Here is a 26,246-nt window from a genome sequence, read left to right on the forward strand (position 1 = left end):
GATAAATAGTATATAAACAAAAAAGTCTGCAATATACTTGATTTATTTTGTCCCCTTTTTCCTGTAATTCCATTCTGAAATTGTGAGCTTCTCACTGTTCTATTCCACACTGCCATTGGCTGCACACTCTAGTAACCTATTTATAACTGTCTCTAATTGGCCACAGCAGAGAAGGTAACCTAAGTTACAACATGGCAGCTCCCATTGTTTTATAGACATTAAAACTTTACACTTATTTTGTCACTTTTTAAACAGCTCATGAAACTTTAAAAAATACATTTACATGTTATTCTCAGACTAATCTTTTTTTTTGAATACATCATTCTATCTAGCATTTGTTTAGTGTTTAATGTCCCTTTAAATAAATTATGTGTTGCTAAGCTTTATCTTTGTCGGGTTTTTTATGAATTTGTGAGTCTTTTAATGTCTAGCTAACCAATGCGTTGAAGTTCTGTAAGGAATTAATATTTGTAAAAAACGTATCTTCATATTATACATTGTAGTGTAACAGTTTTTACGGTACTGCAATAACAATCTTGCCTTTGAAAGGTTTTTATTCCTTTTTGACTGTATATATAATTGCAAAATATTTATGCCAGTAATGCCTTTCATCTTTCAGTTCTGCCACTGAATATTTAGTAATCAACTAGTAGTCATCATAGGGCTAGTTCAAGTGGGACAGTAAATTCAGAATTAAACTTTAAAGTTATTGTAAAGTTTAAGGAATTTAAGCCCTGTCTCTAAAAATACTCTTAAAAACAAGGGCACTTTATTTCATTAAACTTTACAAGCACATTTTTTTTTAATACTTACCTGTTCGTTACGGTAAATAGACCGCCAATCCTCCACCCGCATCTCCTGTATTTTGCATATCGACGAATCCGGCTTCCTCCAATCGTTGCATGTCCCACGAACTGGATGCCAATGGGGGCATGCAGCTATTGGGGAAAGCCGGATTCGTCATCGATCTGCAAAATACAGCAGGAGATGTGGACAGGAGGATCGGCGGTCTGTTTACCGTAACGAAAAGGTAAGTATTTTTTTTTTATTTTAAAAAAGCGTGTTGGTAAAGTTTAATGAATTAAAGTGCCTACTGTTTTTAAGAATATTTTTATAAACTGAGCTTTAATTCCTTAAATTTTACAATCACTTTAATTGTTTAGTTAAAGCATGTCATTTTAAACTACTGTACTTTATAATATACTTCTATTATATTTGCTTTGTTCTTTTGGTATCCTTTGTTGAAAAGTAGAGATATTCATTCCTGGTCACAAATGCATATTTTATTATAAAATTTTGTTTTTATTGTTTGAAGTTCACAGGACATATACAAAGTAAACATGTTGTTTCCACATAAATATAATAATACATTACAAAACATAATCATCCATGTCTCTTATTATATAATTAGCTTAGCAGTGTTTTAATTCTACTATTATACATAATATTAATTTTATTCATGTAGAACACAGACCTAATAGAAAAGAAACGAACCTCAACCTTTTCTAGTCATTGAATTCAGAAGGTACTAAGAAAAATAAACATTCTTATATATTTAAACTAAAGTTACTACCAAAAATTAACTTGGCGTTTCACTAACCTTACCTATACTATACCATATTCTGTAAACCAACCTTAATAGGGCAAAGGGGGGGGGGGGGGGGTTGGGACAAGTTGTTCAGGGGGAGTGTGGGAGGGGGAGAAAAAAAAAAAAAAAAGGGGGAAACAAGAGGGACACTATACAGCGGGGGGTTTCGATTGTAATTATATATTATTTCTATATCTCCTAATAAATTCTAGCCATTTGTGTTCAAATCTATCTTGATGATTGGTTCCCTGATTGAGGCTATCAATATGTTCTATTTGATATTGTGCATGAAGTAAGAAAGTTAAATTGTTAATTGTAGGTTCCCTAGTGGCTTTCCAGTTTTTTAGGATGAGATATCTGTCTCCTAGGATTACTGTATTAATAAAATCAATATTAGGGACATATTCCCCAAGATCTCTCAAATTAACCAAAAAAAAGATATGTTGTACCTCTATGTGTATCTGTAAATTCAGTAATCTATTCATCCAGAACTGTACTCGCTGCCAAAATTGCTGGATCTTGGGGCAGCTCCAGAACATGTGGACCAGGTCGGCACTGATGGAACTACATCGAGGGCACAGATTTGAGACATTCCCATACCATCTATTTAAAGTAGCCGGTGGTATATACATGCGATTCAAGATTTTAAACTGTGATTCTCGCCATGATGCGGAAAGAGTTGCATGTTCTACCGAAATTATACTCTGTTTTATTTTATGTGGGTCCATATTTTGAATATCCTTAGTCCACTTTTCAGATATCTCTAATATATTTATTTCCCCGGCCTCCGTTTGTACCATCCGATACAAGTAACTAATTGACCGTTTACCCGCTTTAAAAAGAGCGAGCCCCATTTTAATACCCGGGTGTACCCACTCCTTGGTACAGTTTTTAATGGTTTCATTATACCAGTGGCGGACTTGAAGATAGGCATAAAATTATGTGTTGTTAAGTTGGAATTGGTCTCTAAGCGCTGTGAATGTATACACCCGGGTAGTTTCTGGGTCCCTAAACTGAGATAGATATTTGAGTCCTAGTATAGCCCATTTATTAAACATTTGACTCTTGATACCTGGTGGGAAACAAGGGTTCCCAGAAATAGGGACTAAGTTCGAGATCAGCGGGTCATCATTCATACTGGTCTTCATACCCTGCCAGGCTTTAATGATATGAAACAGAGTGAATTTGTTTTTGACCATGCGTGGTAATTTCTTAGTCGGGCAGTGTAGTAGTGCCTGTAAGTCATATGGCAAGACTAGTTTTTGTTCTATTTCTAATGACGCCACATAGTTCCCCCCAGTAAGCCAGTCCATAGCTACCTTTGCCAGACATATTCTATTATAGCTACAGAAATTTGGTAACGCTAGACCCCCGTATTGTCTTTAATATGGAACCTGAGAAAGCATGTCATTTTAAACTACTGTACTTTACAATATACTTCTATTATATTTGCTTTGTTCTTTTGGTATCCTTTGTTGAAAAGTAGAGATATTCATTCCTGGTCACAAATGCATATTTTTGACGAATATATAGATATTTATTTTGTTTTTACAAAACAAATATCCAAATTAATGTATTAATTTAAAGAATAGCAAATATATACTAATGAAATTCATTAGTATATATTTGTTATCATTGAAGGGACACAAAACCCCAATTTTTTCTTTCATTCAGATAGAAGATATAATTTTTAACAACTTTCCAATTTACTTCTGTTATCTAATTTGCTTCGTTCTCTTGGTATTGTTGAAGAAAAAATTAGCATGACGACAGCTGATCCAAATTAAGAGGTTATAATTGTACAATTAAACAAAATTACAACAAAATGACAACAGTTCACTTTACAGTAATACAGAGTGTGGTGCGCAGCATCAGATAGGAACAGAGTTTCTTTTATAGCCCATGTGTTGTGTTTCTGAGAATCTTCACATGTAAGCACCTCGTGGTCTTTTCTTATCTTGTCCATACAAACATTGGGTGTTGTTCCTATAACTGAAAGACTTACTTTGCATACACAGCAGAAAATAGCTGAACTGACATGAAAAATGTAACTGTTTAAAAATGTCATGTCATTCTAACACATGAGAAATATATACAGAATTTAAAAAATATTTTTCCTTAACATTTCTCACCCTTTTGATAATTTTATTATCACATGTATTTATATATTACCTTGCATTTATTATCACGCCATTATTACTTTGTGTCGCTCATTTGACTAACTAACAGCCTTCCTACCTGGAAATGACCCCTTAAACAGACTGTATATAACTGAGTATACAGATAAGCTGCATAGACGGTGGGATGCTGAGCAGTGATGTGCAGTCACTAGAGGCAGGTGAGGCAGTGCTTCACCTCTCATATGGGCAAATATATATATTTTTTTATGGGCTTTAAAAAAATAAAATAAAAAAAATTGCAATTTTTTTCCCCAGCATTTTTCTTCTTCACAGATACATGTTGTGCAATGGAGAGGCACAAGCAGGTCTGCCCACCATTACACAACATGCTGCGCCATCTACTGGATGACAGTTGTTAAGATCATTGCATGGCCCATAAGTGCTTTATTTGAGGCAGTCCTATTTGGGCTGAACCAATCCAGTGAGAGGCATTAGTAAGTGGAACATAGGGTTGGGGCTGTTTGTTAAATCATATAAAACAAAACAAAAACGGAAAAAAACTACTTTCATTTATTTTGTTGCTGTGCTGTGAATCTGCCAGCTTTTGCTAAAGTGAAAAAGAGAGTTCTGTACTTCACCTCTAAGTGCAGTGGAATGTGCCACTGTCACTTCCTTAATACAGACAGAGGCAGAGCAGGAAGAGATTCAGTCACTAAGCAGTGTTTAAGACACATCTTTGAAGTAAGTTCTACAACCTTAGATTTCACTGAAAGGGATTCTGTTAGTGAAAATTATAATTTAATGAATGTGGTTTAGTGTTTTTTTACTCTTTTACAGCAGGGTCGTTTTTGTATTTTGTTTCCTCAACCTTTACACCCACTAACTTAACAGCTTGCCTTCACTTTCTGAACTCTCTGTAGCTCTGCTGTTTTATTACTTAAAAATGCAGTGGTCTCTCTCCCTCCCCCCTTGTGTGTGTGTGTGTCTCTCTCTCTATCTATATCTATCTATCTATCTATCTATCTATCTATCCATCTCTCTCCTTATGTGTTGTTCTCCCCATGGTCTCTCTTCCTCCCCCTCTGACTCTCTCATCCCTTATGTGTCTCTCTAACCCTCTGTGTTTGATTGTGTCTCTCTCTCTTTCTCTAACCCTCTGTGTGTGATTGTGTGTGTCTCTCTCTTTCTCTCTCTCTCTAACCATCTGTGTCTCTCTCTCTCTCTAACCCTCTGTGTGTTTCTCTCTCTCTCTCTTTCTCTCTCTCTCTCTAACCCTCTGTGTGTGTCTCTCTCTCTCTCTCTTTCTCTCTCTCTCTAACCCTCTGTGTGTGTCTCTCTCTCTCTTTCTCTCTAACCCTCTGTGTGTGTGTGTGTCTCTCTCTCTCTTTCTCTCTCTCTCTAACCCTCTGTATGTCTCTCTTTCTTTCTCTCTTTCTCTCTCTCTCTTTCTCTCTCTCTAACCCTCTGCGTCTCTCTCTCTCTGTCTGTCTTTCTCTTTCTTTCTCTCTCTAACCCTCTGTGTATGTGTTTCTGTCTACCTTTTTATTTATTTAATTAATTAATTGGTAGTGCCATCTGATGGTGTGGCTTTATTTAAAGGGGTGGGGTCAAGCACCCCACCATCTTTAAATTTCACCAGCCGCCACGGATCAAGACATTTTTATATTTACTGAATAATGAAAGAATCTGTAAGCATAATTTGCAGCATTAAAGTAAAAAGTATGTTTTAAACATATTTTAATGGGCATGGATTTCTAGATCTCATAATCAGTGCAAGCATTTTGTTATCTGGCAAGTGTTTCTGTTACAATCCTTTAGACTAAAATCAGATGTTTACTAAGTTGACCAGTTTTCCAAGACACCATTTAAAGGGACATGAAACCCATATGTTTTCTTTCATGATTTAGAAAGAACATGCAATTTAAATAACTTTCCAATTTACATCTAATATCTAATTGTCTTCATTCTTTTGATATCCTTTGTTGAAAATCATATCTAAATATGCTCAGTAGCTGCTGATTGGTGGCTGCACATAGATACCTCATGTGATTGGCTCACCCATGTGCATTGTTATTTCTTCAACAAAGGATATCTAAAGAATGAAGGCGTATCCAAGCCACTGCCTCACCAACCTCTGACGTCACTGCACGTCCCTGATGCTGAGCCTCCATTCCAGATCTGCCTACATAGTTATCATTTCCTCTAAGCATTCACACATCTTTATTGGTAACACGCAAACACAAAATATGCAATCTCTATCTAAACAGATAACAACAGCAGCCAGAACTGCATCCCTTCACAGGCCTAGGTCCAAATCCTGTAGTAGGCCCAAAGCTGATGAGGTGCAATTGTGGGACCCCCTCGCAGAGATGAGATCTTCCACCTGTCTCCTAAAATGACTGGAGGGTCTGCAGGGAAGGAAGGTAGCTGAACTAAGTTATCAGTCGGTCATCTCTGTGGCTGTTGTATCATCACCCTAAACAATAGGTATCTTCATCTTTTGCTGCAACGAGAAACACAAATCATTAACAATTTCCAAACAATTAGGCACGTTAGAATTACTCCTATCACTACCACTATGGGTTTTAAAAGATTTGTAAGCATATTTTTAAAACATGTTCCAATAGATCCCATCCTTCCTTAGCTATATCTCTAGATCTTTTTTGTAACTCTTTTACTTTATTCATGTGTAGAACTTGTAGTCTCATTAATAATCCCATCCATAATACTAGCATATTTGTTAATTCTATTTGCTAGCTCAATTCCCCAACCTGTCCAGGCAGGAAACCACATCCAGGCTTTATCTGCAGATGAGAATAATTCTCGCTTATACCTTGTTTAAGGACCATTGGAATAATCTTACCATCTTTCCCAGCCATAGTTGAAACCATCTCATATTGTTATATAACCGAGTTTGACAGCTCCATTCATCATTGTCTGTCTGTTCAAGACAGTCACACCTAGGGGCACACAAAGCTTTTAATGTTGAACAAAAACATAAACTATTAGAATTAGCAGTTACTGTATCACATGGTGCTTCCTCAGGTTCCATATTAAAGTGAATGTCAAGTCACGTTCACCACTCTTCCTCATCTTGTTAATTACCTAAAATAAACGTTAGTTTAATTCATAATTTTTTTTATAATTTAAGACTAAAACCATAATCTAAGGATTTATAAACCTACTTCGATTACTTTTTTCCTCCGCCCGCCATCTTGTCCCTCGTATCTAATTGGATTGACATTGCCCTTAACGAATTCTAGCTCATACCCCGTGGCGTCCAGCCCCTTTTTGCACACGTAACGCAATCAAACTGCGCATGCGTTCCCTAACAAATCGTCATTGACAATCCATGCTAGTTCACATGTAGCGCATGCACAAACAATTCCGAACACCTAACGCATGCGCAATGTCTATCTACCTGTCAACCGCAGTCCGCGATCCCCAATAAAGTGTTTAACCCCTAAACCGCCGCTCAAGGACCCCGCCGCTACCTAATAAAGTTATTAACCCCTAAACCGCTGCCATCTACCACGCCGCCATCTACCCCGCCGACATCTACCCCGCCGACATCTAACCCATCTACCCCGCCGACATCTAACCCATCTACCCAACCGACATCTACCGCGCCGCCATCTACCCCATCTACCCCCCCGACATCTACCCCATATACCCAACCGACATCTACCGCGCCGCCATCTACCCCATCTACCCCGCCGACATCTACCCCGCCGACATCTAACCCATCTACCCCGCCGACATCTAACCCATCTACCCTGCCGACATCTGCCCAGCCGCCATCTATTTTAAAAATATTAACCCCTAATTTAATCCCCCTACACCGCCGCCAGCTATACTAACTATATTAACCCTAATTATATTAGGTTTAATATAGTTATTATATATATATATTAAGTATAATAACCCTATCTAACTCTAACATCCCTAACTAAACTCTTATTAAAATAAATATAATATTAATATTATTAATGAAAATATTCCTATTTAAATCTAAATACTTACCTATAAAATAAACCCTACGATAGCTACAATGTAATTAATAAATTACATTGTATCGATTTTAGGGTTTATATTTATTTTACAGGCAACTTTGTATTTATTTTAACTAGGTACAATAGCTATTAAATAGTTAATAACTATTTAATCGCTACCTAGTTAAAATAATTACCAATGTACCTGTAAAATAAATCCTAACCTAAGTTACAAATACACCTACACTATCAATAAATTAAATAAACTACAAATATCTAAACTAAAATACAATAAATTAAACTAAACTAAATTACAAAAAAAAACAAACACTAAATTACAAAAAATAAAAAAAATATTACAAGATTTTTAAGCTAATTACACCTATTCTAAGCCCCCTAATAAAATAATAAAGCCCCCCAAAATAAAAAAATTTCCCTGCCCTATTCTAAATTAAAAAAGTTCAAAGCTCTTTTACCTTACCAGCCCTTAAAAGGGCTTTTTGCGGGGCATGCCCCAAAGAATTCAGCTCTTTTGCCTGTAAAGATAAACACAATACCACCCCCCAACATTACAACCCACCACCCACATACCCCTATTCTAAACCCACCCAAACCCCCTTAAATAAACCTAACACTACCCCCCTGAAGATCTCCCTACCTTATATTCACCCAGCCGGGCAGAACTCTTCATCCTATCCGGGCGATGTCTTCAATCAAGCTGCAGAGAGTCTTCTTCCATCCGGTGATGTCTTCAAGCAAAGCGGCATCTTCAATCTTCTTTCTTCGCTCCTCCTCCGCGGAGCATCCATCCGGCATGACGACTGAACGACGAATGAGGTACCTTTAAATGACGTCATCCAAGATGGCGTCCGTCGAATTCCGATTGGCTGATAGGATTCTATCAGCCAATCGGAATTAAGGTAGAAAAATCTGATTGGCTGATTGAATCAGCCAATCAGAATTTTCTACCTTAATTCCGATGCTCCGCGGAGGAGGAGCGAAGAAAGAAGATTGAAGATGCTGCTTTGCTTGAAGACATCACCGGATGGAAGAAGACTCTCTGCAGCTTGATTGAAGACATTGCCCGGATCGGATGAAGAGTTCTGCCCGGCTGGGTGAATACAAGGTAGGGAGATCTTCAGGGGGGTAGTGTTAGGTTTATTTAAGGGGGGTTTGGGTGGGTTTAGAATAGGGGTACAGTGTAGCTATCTTAGGGTTTTTTTTATAGGTAAGTATTTAGATTTGAATAGGAATATTTTCATTAATAATATTTATATTATATTTATTTTAATAAGAGTTTAGTTAGGAAAGTTAGAGTTAGATAGGGTTATTATACTTAGATAATATAATAACAATATTAACTATATTAACCCTAATATAATTAGGGTAAATATAGTTAATCTATATAATATAATAATTATATTAACCCTAATATAATTAGGGTTAATATAGTTAATATAGCTGGCGGCGGTGTAGGGGGATTAAATTAGGAGTTAATACATTTATTATAGGTAGGGCCGGTGTAGGGGGATTAGATTAGGGGGTAATACATTTATTATAGGTAGGGCCGGTGTAGGGGGATTTGGATTAGATGTAAAAGAGCAGTTTACTTTGTGACAAAGCCCCGCAAAAAGCCCTTTTAAGGGCTGGTAAAAGAGCTGAATTCTTTGGGGTAATGCCACGCAAAAAGCCCTTTTCAGGGCTATTTGTAGGGTTAGACTTGGGTTTAGTGGTAGGGATAGTTTAGTATTTTAGGGGTTAAATAATTTAATATAGGTGGAGGCGTGGTAGGGGGATTAGATTAGGGGTTAATTAATTTAATATAAGTGGCGGCGGGGTAGGGGGATTAAATTAGGGGTTAATAATTTTAAAATAGATGGCGGCGGGGTAGGAGCTCACATTAGGTGGGAGGTAAGGTAGATGGCGGCGGTGTAAGGGGCTCACTTTAGTGGGTAGGTAAGGTAGATGGCGGCGGTGTAAGGGGCTCAATTTAGGGGGTAGTTTAATATTGTTGGCGACGGTGTAGGGGATCACATTAGGGGGTAGTTAATGTAGATGGCAGCGGGGTCCGGGAGCGGCGGTTTAGGGGTTAAATACTTTATTAGGGATTGCGGCAGGGGATCGCGGTTGACAGGTAGATAGACATTGCGCATGCGTTAGGTGTTAGGTTTATTTTGTAGCTAGTTTAGGGAGTTACGAGGCTCCAATAGACAGCGTAAGGCTTACTACAAACGTGTAGGATAGAAAAGTTTACTGCGATCACTTGCAGATCACGTGCTGCTGACGAAATAGGAGAGGGCGCAGGCAGACATTTGCAAACAACACAGGAGCAAATCGCAAGTCATTTTACTTTACAACAATTTATAGGAGAAAATTGGGCAACATTGGTAAATAATAATTGTTTGAAACTTAATATGTATCACTCAGAAGCTATTTTGGGTTCACTGTCCCTTTAAGCCAAGAGAAAAAGGAAACAAAATGTTTCAGGGGTTTTTTTTTGTCTGCAGCTAATGTTGCAATGCAATTTTCAACTGCAGCACTAGATTATAAAACTTAAAAAAAAAATGCTTTGCTCTCTAGTTAATCAACACACTGCAATTAAGCTGGTGATTTTATTGTAACTACGTAATTTAAAATTTAAATTTATTTAAAAAATGAATGCAGAAAAAATTTCAACTAAAAAAAATGTAATCGCAGAATGTGAAGAAAGTTCTGCTTCTGGGCTCATTTAAAGTTCAGACTAAGGGGCCTATTTATCAAGCCGTCAACTTACTTGCATTCGACGGCACCAATACGCTCACCTAACATCGCTGCCGCTGACCTGAATACGCTCTCCTTATTTAACAAAAAAGCTGTCAAAAAGCCACGCACCAAGTACGGGGCTATGAGCAGTGGACTGTTGTTAACTAACAGTCATCAATCTCGCTGCCATTCGGCTTTTTCCTAGATTTATTTGTATACTGTCACTAAACACCACCACTATACTAAACTGTTTAACCCCTATCCCGCCGCTCCCGGACCCCGCCGCAACTAAATAAACTTATTAACCCCTAAACCGCCGCTCCCGGAGCCCACCACCACTCTAATAAACTTATAAATCCCTATTCCTCCGCTCCCGGAGCCCACCTCCACCTACATTATACTTATTAACCCCTAATCTGCTTCCACCTACATAAAGTTATTAACCCCTATCCTGCCGCTCCTGGAGCCCACCGCAACTGAATAAATGTATTAATCCCTAAACAGCCAGCCCCCCACATTGCCATAAACTAAATGAACCTATTAATCCATAAACCTAACAACCCGTTAACTTTATATTAAATATTAACTCATTCCTATCTTATAATAAATTTAAACTTACCTTTAAAATTAAATTAAACTATATTAAACTATTAATTAACCTACCCTAAATATTATAATAAAATTACATTAAACTATTTTAAATTACTAATTAATCTAACCTAACTATTATAATAAAATTATATTAAACTATATTAAATTAATAATTAACCTACCCTAACTGTTATAATAAAATTACATTAAACTATATTAAATTAATAATTAATCTAACCTAACTTTTATACTAAAATAACATAAAACTACAAATTCAAATAACTATATTATATATTTAAACACCTAGCCCTACTCAAATAATTTAATTCTACACTTAAAAATTACAAAGTTACAAAAAACTAACTAAGTTACAAAAAATAACAAACACTAAGTTACACAAAAAAAATAAACACTAAGTTACAAAAATAAAAAAGAAATGATCAATGCTTTAAACTAATTACACCTAATCTAAGGGCCCTATGAAAATAACCCCCCCCCCCCCCAAATAAACAAAACCCTAACCTACATTAAACTACAAATAACCCTTAAAAGGGCCTTTTGCTAGGCATTGCCCCAAAGAAATCAGCTCTTTTCCCTGTAAAAAAAATAATACAAACAACCCCCCCAATAGTAAAACCCACCACCCACACAACCAACCCCCCAAATAAAAAGCTATCTAAAAAAACCTAAGCTCCCCATTGCCCTGAAAAGGGCATTTGGATGGGCATTGCCCTTAAAAGGGCATTTAGCTCTTTTGCAGGCCCAAGTCCTAATCTAAAACTAAAACCCACCCAATAAACTCTTAAAAAAAATCCTAACACTAACCCCAGAAGATTTATTTACAGTTTTGAAGATCCGACATCCATCCACCAAGAAGCCGGGAGAAGTCCTCAACGAAGCCGGCCGAAGTCTTCATCCAAGCGGCCGAAGTCTTCATCCAAGCCCGCAGAAGTCTTCAGACGGCATCTTCTATCTTCATCCATCCGGCGCGGAGCGACTCCATCTTCAAGACATCTGACGCGGAGCATCCTCTTCCTTCCGACGACTACCGACGAATGAAGGTTCCTTTAAATGACGTCATCCAAGATGGCGTCCCTTAGATTCCGATTGGCTGATAGAATATCAGCCAATCACAATTAAGGTTGAAAAAATCCTATTGGCTGATTGGAATAGCAAATAGAATGTGAGCTCAATCCTATTGGCTGGTTGGATCAGCCAATAGGATGAAAGCTCAATCCTATTGGCTGATTGCAACAGCCAATAGGATTTTTTCAACCTTAATTCCGATTGGCTGATAGGGGGCTTTTTTATTTTCATAGGGCCCTTAGATTAGGTGTAATTAGTTTAAAGCGTTGATCATTTCTTTTTTCTTTTTTGTAACTTAGTGTTTATTTTTTTGTGTAACTTAGTGTTTGTTATTTTTTGTAACTTTGTTAGTTTCTTGTAAGTTTGTAATATTTTAGTGTTGAATTACATTATTTGACTAGGGTTAGGTGTTTAAATATATAATATAGTTATTTTAATTTGTAGTTTTATGTTATTTTAGTATAAAAGTTAGGTTAGATTAATTATTAATTTAATATAGTTTAATGGAATTTTATTAGAACAGTTAGGGTAGGTTAATTATTAATTTAATATAGTTTAATGGAATTTTATTATAATAGAATAGGTTAATTATTAGTTTAATTTAATTTAAAGGTAAGTTTTAATTTATTATAAGATAGGAATGAGTTAATATTTATTTAATATAAAGTTAACGGGTTGTTAGGTTTAGAGATTAATAGGTTAATTTAGTTTATGGCTATGTGGGGGGCTGGCGGCTTAGGGGTTAATACATTTATTCAGTTGCGGTGGGCTCCGGGAGCGGCAGGATAGGGGTTAATAACTTTATGTAGGTGGCTTCAGTATAGGGGGTGGCAGATTAGGGGTTAATAAGTATAATGTAGGTGGTGGTGGGCTCCGGGAGCGGCGGTTTTAGGGTTAATAAATTTATGTAGTTGCAGCGGGGTCTGGGAGCTTCGGGATAGGGGTTAATAACTTTTATTTAGGTGGTGGCGGTGTCAGGGGCGGCAGATTAGGGGTGTTTAGATGCCATAGGAATCAGTGGGATATCGGGCAGCAGCGAACATGAGCTTTCACTGCTTTCAGACTCCCATTGATTCCTATGGCATCCGCCGCCTCCAGGGAGGCGGATTGAAAAGCAGGTAAGCTGGGCCGGAATAGCTGCGAGCATACCTGGTAGTTATTTGATAACTAGCAAAAGTAGTCAGATAGTGCCGAATTTGCATTCGGAACATCTGTAGTGACGTAAGCATCGATCTGTGTCGGACTGAGACCGGCGGATCGTATGTTACGTCACAAAATTCTACTTTTGCTAGTCTGTAGGCTTTGATAACTAAGGCGAATCAAGCTCAAGCTCTCCACAATTACGCTGCGGAATTCCAGCGTATTTGCGGTTGACAGCTTGATAAATAGGCCACATTGTGCCATTGCATTGTCTTTTTATCATGCATTTGTTTGTAAATCTACTTTATTTACTGGTCCTTCATTATCTTGTTGTTGTATATGTTAATGTTTTAAGTGGATTTGACTGCAACAAATGTCTGTTTATATTGATTTACATTATTATATATGCTTTATACACTTTTTTTTTCTTTCAGCAGATTCTTTTTCTTGTGGAAACAATCCTCACATCTTGTTTGTATTCTTTTGCTTTACAGTTTGACCACTGAAAAAAAGTTCTACAATATGTTCAATTTCTTTCGGAAAAGCCAAGATGCAAAGAAAATCACAGTCCCTGAAATCGAAGATGGTGGTTTTGTTTTACTCGGTAAGAAACAAGTATGATTATTTTTTGTTGAAGTACACTTAAAGGGACTGCAATATTTTCCCCCTTAATGTGTTCTCAATGACTTGTTATACCAGATGCATATTATTAAATATATTGGAAATGATACCTTTTAGGTTTATTCCTGCAATTGAAATAACAGGTTTTGCTCATTGAACCCACCACCATAATGAAACTTTGTCACTCTCTATAAACGAAGCCAGTTCTTATATATTCAAACAAGATAAGGAGGTTTGCTCCTCCTGTAGGTTCATCCAATTTGAGAGCAATGAGTTTCAAATGCAAAAAATAAACCTTAAATGGACAGTGTACTGTATTTTTTTTCTTTTATAATATGTTCCCAATGATCTGGTACCTGTTAGAATGTATTCTTTCCCTTTATTTTGTCATTTGAAATAGTGGATATTACCTTTTATATTCCTGCCCTTTCTGAAAATTTCAGTAACTTAAAGGGGCAGTCTACTCCAGAATTTTTATTGTTTCAAAATATAGATAATCCCTTTATTACCAATTCCCCAGTTTTGCATAACAAACAGTTATATTTATATACTTTTTACCTCTGTGATTAAGTATCTAAGCCTCTGCAGACTGCCCCATTTTGTCAGTTCTTTTGACAGACTTGCATTTTAGCCAATCAGTGCTTACTCCTAGGTAACTAGGTGCAATGATGGTATGGTAGTTAAAGTAATGGTAAACTTGACATGTTTAAAAATCATGTCCGTAATCTAAGCAATATTTAGATGGACTTTAATTGATCACTTCATATGTTGTTGATGAGCTAACGGTTTGAACTGTTATCCAATAGGCGCTCTTGCTACAAAAAAGTGCCAAACGGCTAGAGCGTTAGCTCACCAAAAATTGTTTTGAAGTTGGCGGCCATAGCTTAGGGTATTAGAATGGCACGGCTAGATTAAAAAGTAAGTTATAACGCATCTTCTTTAGAAGTGATCAATTAAAGTCCATCTAAAATATTGCTTAGATTAAGGACCTGATTTTAAAACATGTCAAGTTTACCTTCACTTTACCATACCGTCATTAAGCATTAAGATTTTAGAAATAATTCCTTGCTTTTCTCAAATTAACCTACTCACAGTCTGTCCTGCTCTCTCAATTATTATTTTTTTTCCATTATGCAAAAGGCTAGTACAGCCGATGGCACGCTATAATGCTTGCTTCTACTGAAAATGACGACACGCTCTTGACCTGCATTTTACTAACCCTTAAGGTTTTAAGCAGTGGTGGGTCCTGTATTAAATTTGCATGTGATAACTATTTTACTTATTTTATCCTGCTAAATTCAAATGGAGCCTTTAAGTTTTGTGTTCATTTAACCTATTTGAAATAGCTGGTTTTGCTTGTTAAAAGGCGTCACCTATACTGAACATTTCAATACTGCAGTAATGGACGTAGAAAAGTTATGCAAAAAAGAAACATCAGTACTTGACGACCCAGTGTGAGCTGGGGGAAAGAAACTGCCAAGACTGTCTGAAAGTGTGTTCATGCAGCAGCTTTGAATACAGCAAATTAAGAGAGTACATTGTCTCTTTAAATAACTGTAGAATGAGAGAACCATAGACACCAAGGACGTTCAATGCAGGGCTATTCCTAGGGCTGGTGAACACATTTTATTTTAATTGATGCAAAATATATAATTCTATATAAACAAAGGTAAAATTAGTAATTGTTTAGCTCGATATGTGGTATTGCTTAAACGGACATGAAACCCAAAGATTTTTTTTTAATGATGTTCACGATTGATACAGACAGCATCAGCTGAGTTGCTTTGTTTTTAACTTTTTATGCTCATGTATGTCTAAAGTATGTATACTTTCTATGTCTAGAGGCTGGCCGGAGTCTTTTTTTCACGATTCATACAGACCATATTATAAACAACTTTCCAATTTACTTCTGTTATCTAATTTGCTTGGTTCTCTTGGTGAAAAGGAAACCTTGGAAGGCTCAGGAGCAGAAATGCATTACTGGGAGCTAGCTGTTGATTGGTGGCTGTACATAAATGCCTCTTATTATTGGTATCAGTTGGGATCAGTTAGCTCCCATAAGTGCGTTGCTACTCCTTCAGCAATGAATACCAAGAGAATTAAGCAAATTTGATAATTTAAGTAAATTGGAGAGTTGTTTAAAATCACATGCTCTAACTAACGAATTTAAAGAAAATTTTTGGGTTTTATGTCACTTTAAGCCTGTTTGTATTCCACAAACTTACCCAAAGACCCAGATCCAGGAAGAACAGTAATGACCAAGTTAAAGGGACATTAAAACCCACTTCTTTTCTTTCATGATTTAGAAAGAGCATGCCATTTCTCCAACATTGGTGTGTCCGGTCCACGGCGTCATCCTTACTTGTGGGAATATCTCTTCCCCAACAGGAAATGGCAAGGAGTCCCAGCAAAGCTGGCCATATAGTCCCTCCTAGGCTCCGCCCACCCCAGTCATTCTCTTTGCCGTTGCACAGGCAACATCTCCACGGAGATGGTTAAGAGTATGTGGTGTTTAGTTGTAGTTTTTTTATTCTATTATCAAGAGTTTGTTATTTTAAAATAGTGCTGGTATGTACTATTTACTCTGAAACAGAAAAAGATGAAGATTTCTGTTTGTGAGAGGAAGATGATTTTAGCAGACAGTAACTAAAATCGATTGCTGTTTCCACATAGGACTGTTGAGATGAAGTAACTTCAGTTGGGGGAAACAGTTAGCAGACTTTTCTGCCTAAGGTATGACTAGCCATATTTCTAACAAGACTGTGTAATGCTGGAAGGCTGTCATTTCCCCTCATGGGGACCGGTAAGCCATTTTCTTAGTCTCAAACAGAATAAAGGGCTTAATATGGGCTATAAAACTGGTAGACACTTTTATGGGCTAAATCGATTGCTTTATTTGGAAATTTTATACATGTTTATGCTGATAATTCACACTTATAAACTTGGGGAACGTTTTTTAACGCCAGGCACTATGTTAGACACCTTTTCCAGTCAGGAAGGGCCTTCCCAGTTGTAGGCTGAGCCTCATTTTCGCGCCATTACTGCGCAGTTGTTTTTGAGTGCAAGACATGCAGATGCATGTGTGAGGACCTGAAAGTAGTTGGAAAAGTTCCTAGAAGGCGTCATTTGGTATCGTATTCCCCTCTGGGCTTGGTAAAGTCACAGCAAAGGCTGTAGCTGGGACTGTATAGGGGTTAAATCTGTAACCGGCTCCGGTTTTGTTATTTTAAGGGTTAAAGCTCTGAAAATTGGTGTGCAATACTTTTAATGCTTTAAGACACTGTGGTGAAATTTTGGTAAATTTTGAACAATTCCTTCATATATTCTCACATATTCAGTAATAAAGTGTGCTCTGTTTAAAATTTAAAGAGACAGTAACGGTTTTGTTTTAAAACGGTTTTTGTGCTTTATTGACAAGTTTAAGCCTGTTTAACATGTCTGTGCCTTCAGATAAGCTATGTTCTATATGTATGAAAGCCTATGTGTCTCCCCCTTCAAAATTGTGTGATAATTGTGCCATAGCGTTCAAACAAAGTAAGGACAGTACTGCCACAGATAATGAAATTGCCCAAGATGATTCCTCAGATGAAGGGAGTAGACATGGTTCTACATCATCTCCTTCTGTGTCTACGCCAGTTTTGCCCACGCAGGAGGCCCCTAGTACTTCTAGCGCGCCAATGCTTATTACCATGCAACAATTGACGGCTGTAATGGATAACTCCATAGCAAATATTTTATCCAAAATGCCTGCATATCAGAGAAAGCGTGATTGCTCTGTTTTAAACACTGAAGAGCAGGAGGGCGCTGATGATAATTGTTCTGTCATACCCTCACACCAATCTGAAGGGGCCATGAGGGAGGTTTTGTCAGATGGGGAAATTTCAGATTCAGGAAAAATTTCTCAACAGGCTGAACCTGATGTTGTGACATTTAAATTTAAATTAGAACATCTCCGCGCACTGCTTAAGGAGGTGTTATCTACTCTGGATGATTGTGACAACTTGGTCATTCCAGAAAAATTATGCAAGATGGACAAGTTCCTAGAGGTTCCGGTGCACCCCGACGCTTTTCCTATACCCAAGCGGGTGGCGGACATAGTGAATAAGGAGTGGGAGAAGCCCGGCATACCTTTTGTTCCCCCTCCTATATTTAAGAAATTATTTCCTATGGTCGACCCCAGAAAGGACTTATGGCAGACAGTCCCTAAGGTCGAGGGGGCACTACAGCAGTGTGGTTCTGGTTCGAGGAACTAGAAAAGTCCCTCAGTAGAGAGACTCCATATGAGGAGGTTATGGACAGAGTTCACGCACTTAAGTTGGCTAACTCTTTTATTTTAGATGCCGCTTTGCAATTAGCTAGATTAGCGGCGAAAAATTCAGGGTTTGCAATTGTGGCGCGCAGAGCGCTTTGGCTAAAGTCTTGGTCAGCGGATGTATCATCCAAGACAAAATTGCTTAACATCCCCTTCAAGGGTAAAACTCTCTTTGGACCAGAATTGAAAGAGATTATCTCAGACATCACTGGGGGAAAGGGCCACGCCCTCCCACAAGATAGGCCTTTCAAGGCCAAGAATAAGTCTAATTTTCGTTCCTTTCGTAATTTCAGGAACGGACCGGCCTCTAATTCTGCATTCTCTAAGCAAGAGGGTAATGCCTCACAGTCCAAACCAGCCTGGAAACCGATGCAAGGCTGGAACAAGGGTAAGCAGACCAAGAAGCCTGCTACCGCTAACAAAACAGCATGAAGGAGTAGCCCCCGATCCAGGACCGGATCTAGTGGGGGGCAGAGTCTCTCTCTTTGCTCAGGCTTGGGCAAGAGATGTTCAGGATCCCTGGACGCTAGAAATAGTTTCTCAGGGTTATCTTCTGGAATTCAAGGAACTACCCCCAAGGGGAAGGTTCCACATGTCTCACTTATCCTCAAACCAAATAAAGAGACAGGCGTTCTTACATTGTGTAGAAGACCTGCTAAAGATGGGAGTGATACACCCAGTTCCAATGACGGAACAAGGAATGGGATTTTACTCAAATCTGTTCGTAGTTCCCAAAAAAGAGGGAACCTTCAGACCAATTCTGGATTTAAAGATCCTAAACAAATTTCTCAGGGTACCATCGTTCAAAATGGAAACCATTCGAACGATTCTACCCACTATCCAGGAAGGTCAATTTATGACTACCGTGGATCTAAAGGATGCGTACCTACATATTCCTATCCACAAAGAACATCATCAGTTCCTAAGGTTCGCCTTTCTGGACAAACATTACCAGTTTGTGGCCCTCCCATTCAGATTAGCCACTGCTCCAAGGATTTTCACAAAGGTACTCGGGTCCCTTCTAGCGGTTCTAAGACCGAGGGGCATTGCAGTAGTACCATACTTGGACGACATTCTAATACAAGCGTCGTCCCTTTCAAAAGCAAAGGCTCATACAGACATCGTTCTGGCCTTTCTCAGATCTCACGGATGGAAGGTGAACATAGAAAAAAGTTCTCTGTCTCCTTCAACAAGAGTTCCCTTCCTGGGAACAATAATAGATTCCTTAGAAATGAGGATCTTTCTGACAGATGTCAGAAAGTCAAAACTTCTAAGCGCTTGTCAAGTTCTTCATTCTGTTCCACGTCCTTCCATAGCTCAGTGCATGGAAGTAGTAGGGTTGATGGTTGCAGCAATGGACATAGTTCCTTTTGCACGAATTCATCTAAGACCATTACAACTGTGCATGCTGAAACAGTGGAATGGGGACTATACAGACTTGTCTCCAGTGATTCAAGTAGATCAGAAGGCCAGAGATTCACTCCGTTGGTGGATATCCCTGGACCACCTATCCCAGGGAATGAGCTTCCGCAGACCAGAGTGGGTCATTGTCACGACCGACGCCAGTCTAGTGGGCTGGGGTGCGGTCTGGGAATCCCTGAAAGCTCAGGGACTATGGTCTCGGGAAGAGTCTCTTCTCCCGATAAACATTCTGGAACTAAGAGCGATATTCAATGCTCTCAGGGCTTGGCCTCAGCTTGCAAAGGCCAGATTCATAAGATTCCAATCAGACAACATGACGAATGTTGCGTATATCAATCATCAGGGGGGAACAAGGAGTTCCCTGGCGATGAAAGAAGTAACCAAAATAATACAATGGGCGGAGAATCACTCCTGCCATCTATCTGCGATCCACATCCCAGGTGTGGAAAACTGGGAAGCGGATTATCTGAGTCGTCAGACATTCCATCCGGGGGAGTGGGAACTCCACCCGGAGATTTTTGCCCAGTTGACTCAATTATGGGGCATTCCAGACATGGATCTGATGGCGTCTCGTCAGAACTTCAAGGTTCCTTGCTACGGGTCCAGATCCAGGGATCCCAAGGCGACTCTAGTGGATGCACTAGTAGCGCCTTGGACCTTCAACCTAGCTTATGTGTTCCCACCGTTTCCTCTCATTCCCAGGCTGGTAGCCAGGATCAAACAGGAGAGGGTCTCGGTGATCTTGATAGCTCCTGCGTGGCCACGCAGGACTTGGTATGCAGACCTGGTCAATATGTCATTGGTTCCACCATGGAAGCTACCTTTGAGACAGGACCTTCTTGTTCAGGGTCCATTCGAACATCCAAATCTGGTCTCCCTCCAGCTGACGGCTTGGAGATTGAACGCTTGATTCTATCAAAGCGTGGGTTTTCAGATTCGGTGATTGATACTCTGGTTCAGGCCAGAAAACCGGTAACTAGAAAGATTTACCATAAAATATGGAAAAGATATATCTGCTGGTGTGAATCCAAGGGATTCCCTTGGAATAAGGTAAAAATTCCTAAGATTCTTTCCTTTCTGCAAGAAGGTTTGGATAAAGGATTATCTGCGAGTTCTCTAAAAGGACAGATTTCTGCTTTATCTGTCTTACTACACAAACGACTGGCAGCTATGCCAGATGTTCAAGCATTTGTTCAGGCTCTGGTTAGGATCAAGCCTGTTTACAGACCTTTGACTCCTCCCTGGAGTTTAAATCTAGTTCTTTCAGTTCTTCAAGGGGTTCCGTTTGAGCCTCTACATTCCATAGATATTAAGTTGTTATCTTGGAAAGTTTTGTTTTTGGTTGCTATTTCTTCTGCTAGAAGAGTTTCAGAGTTATCTGCTCTGCAGTGTTCTCCGCCCTATCTGTTGTTCCATGCAGATAAGGTGGTTTTGCGTACTAAGCCTGGTTTTCTTCCAAAGGTTGTTTCTAACAAAAATATTAACCAGGAGATAGTTGTACCTTCTTTGTTTCCGAATCCAGTTTCAAAGAAGGAACGTTTGTTACACAATTTGGACGTAGTCCGTGCTCTAAAATTCTATTTAGAAGCTACAAAAGATTTCAGACAAACATCTTCTCTGTTTGTCGTCTATTCTGGTAAAAGGAGAGGTCAAAAAGCGACTTCTACCTCTCTTTCCTTTTGGCTTAAAAGCATCATCCGATTGGCTTACGAGACTGCCGGACGGCAGCCTCCTGAAAGAATCACAGCTCACTCCACTAGGGCTGTGGCTTCCACATGGGCCTTCAAGAACGAGGCTTCTGTTGATCAGATATGTAAGGCAGTGACTTGGTCTTCACTGCACACTTTTGCCAAATTTTACAAATTTGATACTTTTGCTTCTTCGGAGGCTATTTTTGGGAGAAAGGTTTTGCAAGCTGTGGTGCCTTCCGTTTAGGTAACCTGATTTGCTCCCTCCCTTCATCCGTGTCCTAAAGCTTTGGTATTGGTTCCCACAAGTAAGGATGACGCCGTGGACCGGACACACCAATGTTGGAGAAAACAGAATTTATGCTTACCTGATAAATTACTTTCTCCAACGGTGTGTCCGTTCCACGGCCCGCCCTGGTTTTTTAATCAGGTCTGATGAATTATTTTCTCTAACTACAGTCACCATGGTACCATATGGTTTCTCCTATATTTTTCCTCCTGTCCGTCGGTCGAATGACTGGGGTGGGCGGAGCCTAGGAGGGACTATATGGCCAGCTTTGCTGGGACTCTTTGCCATTTCCTGTTGGGGAAGAGATATTCCCACAAGTAAGGATGACGCCGTGGACCGGACACACCGTTGGAGAAAGTAATTTATCAGGTAAGCATAAATTCTGTTTTTAAACAACTTTTTCAATTTACTTATACAGGTAGCCCTCAGTTTACGCCGGGGTTAGGTTCCAGAAGGAATGGTTGTAAATTGAAACTGTTGTAAATTGAAACCTAGTTTATAATGTAAGTCAATGGGAAGTGAGGGAGTTAGGTTCCAGGCCCCTCTCAAAATTGTCATAAGTAACACCTAATACATTATTTTTAAAGCTTTGAAATGAAGACTTTAAATGGTAAACAGCATTATAAACCTAAAAATATACTGTAGATATAATCACACAACAGACTGTATCATCAACAAACTGTTTAATGTAGAAAAATGTTTTTTTACTTGCATTTTTCTGCAGCTAAGGGAAGTGTGGCTGCTAGATCTTGTTCCTTTAAAAACGGCTCCATTGCTCAGGTCTGGTTATACACTGATTAGTCTGCCTGTGTTTAATCACACAACAGACTGTATCATCATCAAAAAGTTTAATGAACAAAAACGTTTTTTACTTGCCTTTTTCTGTAAACATTTCTCTGCATTGAGTCTGCAGCTAAGGGAAATGGCTGCTAGATCTTGTTCCTTTGAAAGCTGATCCATTGATCATGTCTGGCTTGCTTTTCTTTGCATGTGTTTGCTGCAACAGAAGCGGACAGCTCCACCTACTGGCTATTTTAATGTATGCATGTGCTAATGCTTTTAATAGCAGTCAATGGTTCTCAATAGCAAAAAAAAGGGCGTTATTCTGAAACGGCGCAAATTGAACCGTCGTAAACCGAGGGCCACCTGTATTATAATTTGCTTCATTCTCTTGATATCCTTTGATAAATAACCAGCCATTACAAGTGGTTAGTTATTGCCAACGTGAGTGCTCCGAAAATTAACCAATTAACCAGAGGTCATACCTGGTTAGTTTTCAAAATTCCCCCAAATAAAGCATATTGTAGGTTTATGTGTTAATATGTGTATATACACATATAAACACATAAATATATATGTATTACTTTTGCAAGGTTTAAAACATGTCAAGTTTACCTTCACTTTACCATACCGTCATTAAGCATTAAGATTTTAGAAATAATTCCTTGCTTTTCTCAAATTAACCTACTCACAGTCTGTCCTGCTCTCTCAATTATTATTTTTTTTCCATTATGCAACAGGGCAGTACAGCCGATGGCACGCTATAATGCTTGCTTCTACTGAAAATGACGATACGCTCTTGACCTGCATTTTACTAACCCTTAAGGTTTTAAGCAGTGGTGGGTCCTGTATTAAATTTGCATGTGATAACTATTTTACTTATTTTATCCTGCTAAATTCAAATGGAGCCTTTAAGTTTTGTGTTCGTTTAACCTATTTGAAATAGCTGGTTTTGCTTGTTAAAAGGCGTCACCTATACTGAACATTTCAATACTGCAGTAATGGACGTAGAAAAGTTATGCAAAAAAGAAACATCAGTACTTGACGACCCAGTGTGAGCTGGGGGAAAGAAACTGCCAAGACTGTCTGAAAGTGTGTTCCTGCAGCAGCTTTGAATACAGCAAATTAAGAGAGTACATTGTCTCTTTAAATAACTGTAGAATGAGAGAACCATAGACACCAAGGACGTTCAATGCAGGGCTATTCCTAGGGCTGGTGAACACATTTTATTTTAATTGATGCAAAATATATAATTCTATATAAACAAAGGTAAAATTAGTCATTGTTTAGCTCAATATGTGGTATTGCTTAAACGGACATGAAACCCAAAGATTTTTTTTTAATGATGTTCACGATTGATACAGACAGCATCAGCTGAGTTGCTTTGTTTTTAACTTTTTATGCTCATGTATGGCTAAAGTATGTATACTTTCTATGTCTAGAGGCTGGCCGGAGTCTTTTTTTCTTTTTTTCACGATTCATACAGACCATATTATAAACAACTTTCCAATTTACTTCTGTTATCTAATTTGCTTGGCTCTCTTGGTGAAAAGGAAACCTTGGAAGGCTCAGGAGCAGAAATGCATTACTGGGAGCTAGCTGTTGATTGGTGGCTGTACATAAATGCCTCTTATTATTAGTATCAGTTGGGATCAGTTAGCTCCCATAAGTGCGTTGCTACTCCTTCAGCAATGAATACCAAGAGAATTAAGCAAATTTGATAATTTAAGTAAATTGGAGAGTTGTTTAAAATCACATGCTCTAACTAACGAATTTAAAGATAATTTTTGTGTTTTATGTCACTTTAAGCCTGTTTGTATTCCACAAACTTACCCAAAGACCAGGAAGAACAGTAATGACCAAGTTAAAGGGACATAAAAACCCACTTCTTTTCTTTCATGATTTAGAAAGAGCATGCCATTTTAAACAACTTTTTCAATTTACTTATATTATAATTTGCTTCATTCTCTTGATATCCTTTGATAAATAACCAGCCATTACAAGTGGTTAGTTATTGCCAACGTGAGTGCTCCGAAAATTAACCAATTAACCAGAGGTCATACCTGGTTAGTTTTCAAAATTCCCCCAAATAAAGCATATTGTAGGTTTATGTGTTAATATGTGTATATACACATATAAACACATAAATATATATGTATTTCTTTTGCAAGATGTACCGAGTCCACGGATTCATCCTAACTTGTGGGATATTGTCCTTCCTGATAGGAAGTAGCAAAGAGAACACCACGGCAGAGCTGTCTATATAGCTCCCCCCTTAACTCCACCCCCCCAGTCATTCTCTTTGCTGGCTCTAAGCAGGAAGGGTAAAGAGAAGAGGTGTTAAACTGTTAGTTTTATTTTATCTTCAATCAAGTGTTTGTTATTTTTAAATGGTACCGGTGTTGTACTATTTACTCTAAGGCAGGACATAGATGAAGATTTATGCCTGGAGGATGATGATCTTAGCATTTGTAACTAAGGTCCACTGCTGTTCCCACATGAGCTGAGGAGTACAGGAAAACTTCAGTGTGAGGAACGATTTCTTGCTATACAGCAATGAGGTATGTTCAGTCATATTTTCTGCAGAGACTGTGTTAACTCAGAAAGGCTGACAGTGTCCCCATTAGGGGAAGGGTAAGCAGTAATCCTAGTGTTATCAGAGGTTTTTACTAGCTTGCATAAAGGGTTAATTTTTTGTGGGCACTCAGTTTGTTATGTGAATTTGGGACAAACGTTTTTGTGTCTGGGAGTAACTTTTTATGGGACATTTGCTTGAGGGTTCTTTGGGGTTGTTTATAACCCACATGGCTTTCAGGCAGGGTCTTCTTTGGTGGTTGTCACAGGATCACCTGTCCAGGGGAATGTGTTTCCGCAGGCCAGCGTGGGTTATTGTGAAGACGGACCCCAGTCTACTGGGCTGGGGTGCAGTCTGGAATTCCCTGAAAGCACAGTGTTTGTGGACTCAGGAGGAGGCCCTCCTACCGATAAATATACTGGAATTTAGAGCGATATTCAATGCTCTTCAGGCGTGGCCTCAGCTGGCTTCGGCCGGATTCATCAGGTTTCAGTCGGACAGCATCACGACTGTAGCTTATATCAATTATCAGGGGGGAACAAGGAGTTCCTTGGCGATGATAGAAGTTTCCAGGATAATCCGATGGGCAGAGACTCACTCTTGCCATCTTTCAGTGATCTATATCCCAGGGGTGGAGAACTGGGAGGCAGATTTTCTAAGTCGTCAGACTTTTCATCCGGGGGAGTGGGAGCTCCATCCGGAGGTGTTTGCTTAACTGGTTCAGCTATGGGGCACACCAGAATTGGATCTGATGGCGTCTCGTCAGAACGCCAAACTTCCTCGTTACGGATCCAGGTCAAGGGATCTTCAGGCAGTACTGATAGATGCTCTAGCAGTACCCTGGTCGTTCAACCTGGCTTATGTGTTTCCACCATTCCCTCTCCTTCCGCGTCTGATTGCCAGAATCAAACAGGAGAGAGCTTCGGTAATTTTGATAACGCCTGCGTGGCCACGCAGGACTTGGTATGCAGACCTGGTGGACATGTCATTTCTGCCACCATGGACTCTGCCACTGAGATGGGACCTTTTGATTCAAGGTCCATTCAAGCATCCAAATCTAATTTCTCTGCAACTGACTGCTTGGAGATTGAACGCTTGATTTTATCAAAGCGCGGTTTCTCTGAGTCGGTCATAGATACCTTGATTCAGGCTTGAAAGCCTGTCACCAGGAAGATCTATCATAAGATATGGCGTAAATATCTTTTTTGGTGTGAATCCAAAGGCTACTCATGGAGTAAGATCAGGATTCCTAGGATTTTGTCTTTTCTCCAAGAAGGATTGGAGAAAGGATTGTCCGCTA

General features: G+C 38.9%; 1 protein-coding gene across 3 annotated transcripts in view; it reads left to right on the forward strand.

Annotated features, from left to right (window-relative positions):
- Positions 1–26,246, forward strand: part of UMAD1 (UBAP1-MVB12-associated (UMA) domain containing 1) — a 295,126-nt gene that overhangs the window by 667 nt on the left and 268,213 nt on the right. For all 3 annotated transcript variants that reach the window (XM_053714092.1, XM_053714091.1, XM_053714090.1), the window contains exon 2: positions 13,754–13,863. In XM_053714092.1, coding sequence (XP_053570067.1) covers positions 13,810–13,863 — 54 coding nt within the window. In that variant the 5' untranslated portion in view covers positions 13,754–13,809. The remainder of the gene's footprint in view (positions 1–13,753; positions 13,864–26,246) is intronic.

Source organism: Bombina bombina, chromosome 5, assembly GCF_027579735.1.
Source record: "Bombina bombina isolate aBomBom1 chromosome 5, aBomBom1.pri, whole genome shotgun sequence".
Lineage (NCBI taxonomy): Eukaryota > Metazoa > Chordata > Amphibia > Anura > Bombinatoridae > Bombina > Bombina bombina.